Genomic DNA, 4,178 nt, shown 5'->3' on the forward strand with positions numbered 1-4,178 from the left:
GGCTTTGAAGTTTGAAAAAGGTGATTTGAGTGTGTATAACATAGAGAGTTTGGGATGTGTAAAAGTGTGATCAATGTTTATTGTGGAATGTGAATTGCATCTTTTGAACTATTGTTTTTGAGAATTGTGATTCTTGCGCTTCATTTAGGAATTAACCCCATTTTTTAAATTGTTTTCACCTACCTTACCCATTGCCAATACATTACAACCCTTTAAGACCCTTAGACTTTAGAGGTGTTCGGTTCTCAAACGGTGGAGGGAGATACCTTTCAACCCTATGGAAAGATTATGCGTAATCGAGATGTCGGGATACCTTTGTTATTTCCTCAAAATATCACTTTTTCCGGTTCCTTCGAGGAATCACGAGGGGCCAATTAGGGTGGTGATTTGAAGCAAAAGGGGAGGACGTGGCCGGTTTGGTTGGGTTTAGAGGGAAGCATGACTTCTTTGTTCTCTATGCTGGGTTTAGGTTTTGTTTGCATTTTGATCAACGATACCTTGGATTGTGTGTCTCGTTGCTTGTTTGAGTGAGTTTTCATTCCGTGCATGGTTGTTCTAAGTAGGATCCATTGACTTCATTCCGTGCTAAATTGGATTTATATGTAATGGCAATAGTTTATTTGATCATGTGTGTGTGTGTATCCCTTAGTTTTGCTCGAGGACTAGCAAAAGTGTAGCTTGGGGGATTTTGACAAGTGCACATTAGGGCGCGCTTTAAGGCATATAAATGGGTGATTTTGGATGTATTTAGGCCCGTTTTGGTCGTTTATTGCCTTGTTACACTCGTTTCCTTCATATTACGTGCTTCACGGGTTTCAGTCTGTTTTTTGTGTGATAACAGGTATAGTTGACCAAGTTATGTCGAGTCCTGAACCATTGGTGCGTAATCAGGCTATTATCGATCCTAGTCCACCAAGCTAAGGCTTTGCTGCGGTTCTCAAGGCCTTGAAAGGCAAGTTAAGTAGCAGGCAAGGCAGAACAGTTCACAAATATGACACCTGTTCACTATTTTGCTCACAACTTTCGGTATACAAATGATAATGGAGTGATTCCAATTGCATTGGAAAGTAGACTTGAAGAGATTTCCAACGATATATTGCACGCCTTAAACGGAGCTCTGGATAAGAAGTTGTGACTGCTTTAAGAAGACCAAAGTGCCTGCAACCTTCCTGCCTATGCTGCACGGCCGTGCCAGATTCAGCACGGCCAGGCCAGGCATTAGCACGGCCGTGCCAGATTCAGCACGGCCGTGCCAGGCATTAGCACGGCCGTGCCAAGCCAATTTCCATGCCCGTGCCAGTGCCAGATTCAGCACGGCCGTGCCAGATTCAGCACGGCCGTGCCAGGCATTAGCACGGCCGTGCCAAATTCAGCACGACCGTGCCAGGAAGCTGCACGGTCGTGCCATATATAGCACGGCCGTGCCAATTTGAAGAAGAAACCCGGTTTACTTACTGACAAGCTAGCACGGCCGTGCCAAATACAGCACGGCCGTGCTGATCCAGGGTTAATTGCGCGCTTGACTTCTCCGAATTAGAAGACGTATATAAGGCCCAACTTTAAGAGGATTCCGGAGAGAGTTTTAGAGATAGTTTTGAGAGCCTTTGTAGAGAGTTATTGGAGAACGTTCTTAGTATTAGAGATTCATTAGTTTTCTTAGAGAATTTCCTAGAGATTTTAGTTTTCTTGGATTGATTTGAAGCAAGATTTGCGAAGGTTCTTTGTATTATTCATTGACGACGGATATCAAAGTTCTGAACTTTTCCATTGATTCGCATCAATACAATTGGTATTATTCATTCTTGTTTATTAGTCAAGCTTTATTATTCCTTAATCAGAATTCATGTTTATATCTATTATGCTTTTGGAATTCATTATTGCTTTGATTATGAATATGTGTGAGTAGTCTCCTAGCTAGGGTTTCGGGATGAAACCCGGCCTAGGTAATCTATGTAATTGAGGATTGATTTTGATAAACGGATTGTGATTAAATTGATTATATGCGATTGCATGTTAATTCATTATAATAGGAGTAGCTAACCTAGAATCTTGAATTTGATTGCATGATATTCTTGATTTGAACAAGAGATTGTTAATTGAGTATTTCATTATTGAATGTGGTTTGATTATGTATCGAGTAATGTTAAGTGCATGAGAAATCCAAGCTTAGTATTGCCCGTTGTCTTCCTATCACATGATATTGATCAGACCTATAGTCTTTGCATATCCCGTTTGTCTCTGTGATTCCTTGTTGCTTAGTTACCAATGGTTAGGCGGATTCCCGTTCTCCCTAGTGTCTCAGTTTATTGATTTATTCCATCTTATTAGTAGTATTTTAGAACACCATTTTCCATTGATTTCTAACTAGCTTAGGTTTAAGATTGATTTGCAATTACTCTCGTTCCTCGTGGACCGAACCTTTATTTGTCATTGTACTTCGTTATAGGGTGTTCGTATAAGTATTGTTTGATTGAGAGTTAGATTGTAGCGACCGATTTAACCCTCGTCAGCGACACCTGTCACAGGTAACACGTGACCAGTCACGTGCCACCTGTGAGGAACAAATGATTAGGGGATTTTGCTCCCACCAATCGGAATGCGCCACGTGGGCCAATCAGGCCCTGCCAAGTGTCCCCCAGTTGGACCTCTTAGGGCTTGACACGTGGCACACGCTTATTCGTCCACCCTGGACTTATTATGTCATGACACGTGGCATACTACATGCCTAATGGAGAAGCCGGCCACCTAGGCCCAACTTCCGAGGGAAGCCCAATCAGCCCACGGTTAACCTAAACCTAGATTGGCACGTTTCCCGAGGTTATAAATACCTCCCTTAATCCTCATTAAGGGAGATTACGCAGATTACACACATTAAACACTCTCACCTAGAGAGACCCAATCACTTTAATTTCCGCATTAATTACTCCTTAATCAAGTACTAACTTGACCGTCGGAGGCGGATCTCCAATCATCCGGAGCATCCGTTGGTTTTGCAGGTACAGGCGTCCGGTTCCAGTCTCGGAATTGTAACTCTCGCGCAGGACATCAGAAAACCCCAAAACAATTATATCACCACAAGGAGTGGAAAAGTTCTTGCAGAGAGAGTTTCTAGGAATAGTGAGGAGGATGAGAAGAAGAGTGATTGTGATTCAAGTGGGGAAAAAGAGTAAAACGTATCAAAGAGTGTGAGCAAAGAGGAAGTCCATGAGAAAAAGAAGAGTATTTAGAGAGTGCAAGAGGAAGTGAGAAAACCCGACCTTCCATATCCCCAAAAGTTTATGAGGATCAACTTAGATGAACAATCTGGGAGATTCCATGACATGTTGAAGGAGGTCCATGTTTCTATCCCTCTCACAGAAGCTATGACCTAAATGCCTAGATATTCAAAATTCCTTAAGGATATTTTGAGTGGCAAGAGAGAGTGCAATGATATAGATTCGGTAGTGCTTGCTGAGTGTTGTAGTGCATTGATTCAAAATGACTTACCAAAGAAGATGAAAGATCCGGGAAATTTCTCTATTCCTTGCAAAATCAAGAGTAAATTGTGTGACTTAGGTGCTAGTGTTATCATTATGCCTTACTTGGTGTTCAAGAAGCTTAAGCTAGGAGAACTTCTTCCTACGAACATGACCTTACAATTGGCTGATAGATCTATTAAGTTCCCAAAAGGAAGAGTTGAAGATGTTTCCCTTAGGATAGGTGGTTTCACAATTCCTGTAGATTTTATTGTGCTAGAAATTGAAGTGGATGACCACATTCCTATTATTCTAGGGAGACCGTTCTTAGCTACCTCAGGTGCTCTAATAGATGTTAAAGGAGGTCGTATCACTTTAAGAGTTGTAATGAAAAAGTAAGTTTTAAGCTAAAACCGATGCATGAATCCTTGTCTTTTTTGAAAGGAGTCATGAAGGATAATTCCCTTCGTTCATTGGATAATGTGTGTGTGATTAATTCTTCAATTAATGGTGTTCATGAGATATTTGATGATGTTCTTGTAAATTTTGATGGCGTGAAAGTTAGTGAAGAAGAAAAAGAGCTTTCGAAGGTTAAGGACGAAGAGGTAATTGACATTCCACATTGGTTTGAGCTTTTTCCTCAAGAGGAGGAGGATGGTTCCAAGGAAGTGCATGGTGTTAACTCGTCTACAAGAAGGAACAAGCCTAAGAAGAAGGCAAGGG

General features: G+C 41.5%; 1 protein-coding gene across 1 annotated transcript; it reads left to right on the forward strand.

Moving 5' to 3' along the window:
• The first annotated feature begins 3,371 nt into the window (after positions 1-3,371).
• On the forward strand, positions 3,372-3,854 carry LOC110694907. Its single transcript, XM_021872109.1, has one exon. It carries the CDS (start codon positions 3,372-3,374, stop codon positions 3,852-3,854), a length of 483 nt encoding a protein of 160 aa, XP_021727801.1.
• The last annotated feature ends 324 nt before the right edge of the window (positions 3,855-4,178 follow it).

Source organism: Chenopodium quinoa, unplaced genomic scaffold, assembly GCF_001683475.1.
Source record: "Chenopodium quinoa cultivar QQ74 unplaced genomic scaffold, ASM168347v1, whole genome shotgun sequence".
In the NCBI taxonomy this organism is placed as follows: domain Eukaryota; kingdom Viridiplantae; phylum Streptophyta; class Magnoliopsida; order Caryophyllales; family Amaranthaceae; genus Chenopodium; species Chenopodium quinoa.

Bases quoted from the DNA above. Each gene is read 5' to 3' on its own strand.
- LOC110694907 (XM_021872109.1), top strand. From the start codon at position 3,372: ATGCCTAGATATTCAAAATTCCTTAAGGATATTTTGAGTGGCAAGAGA.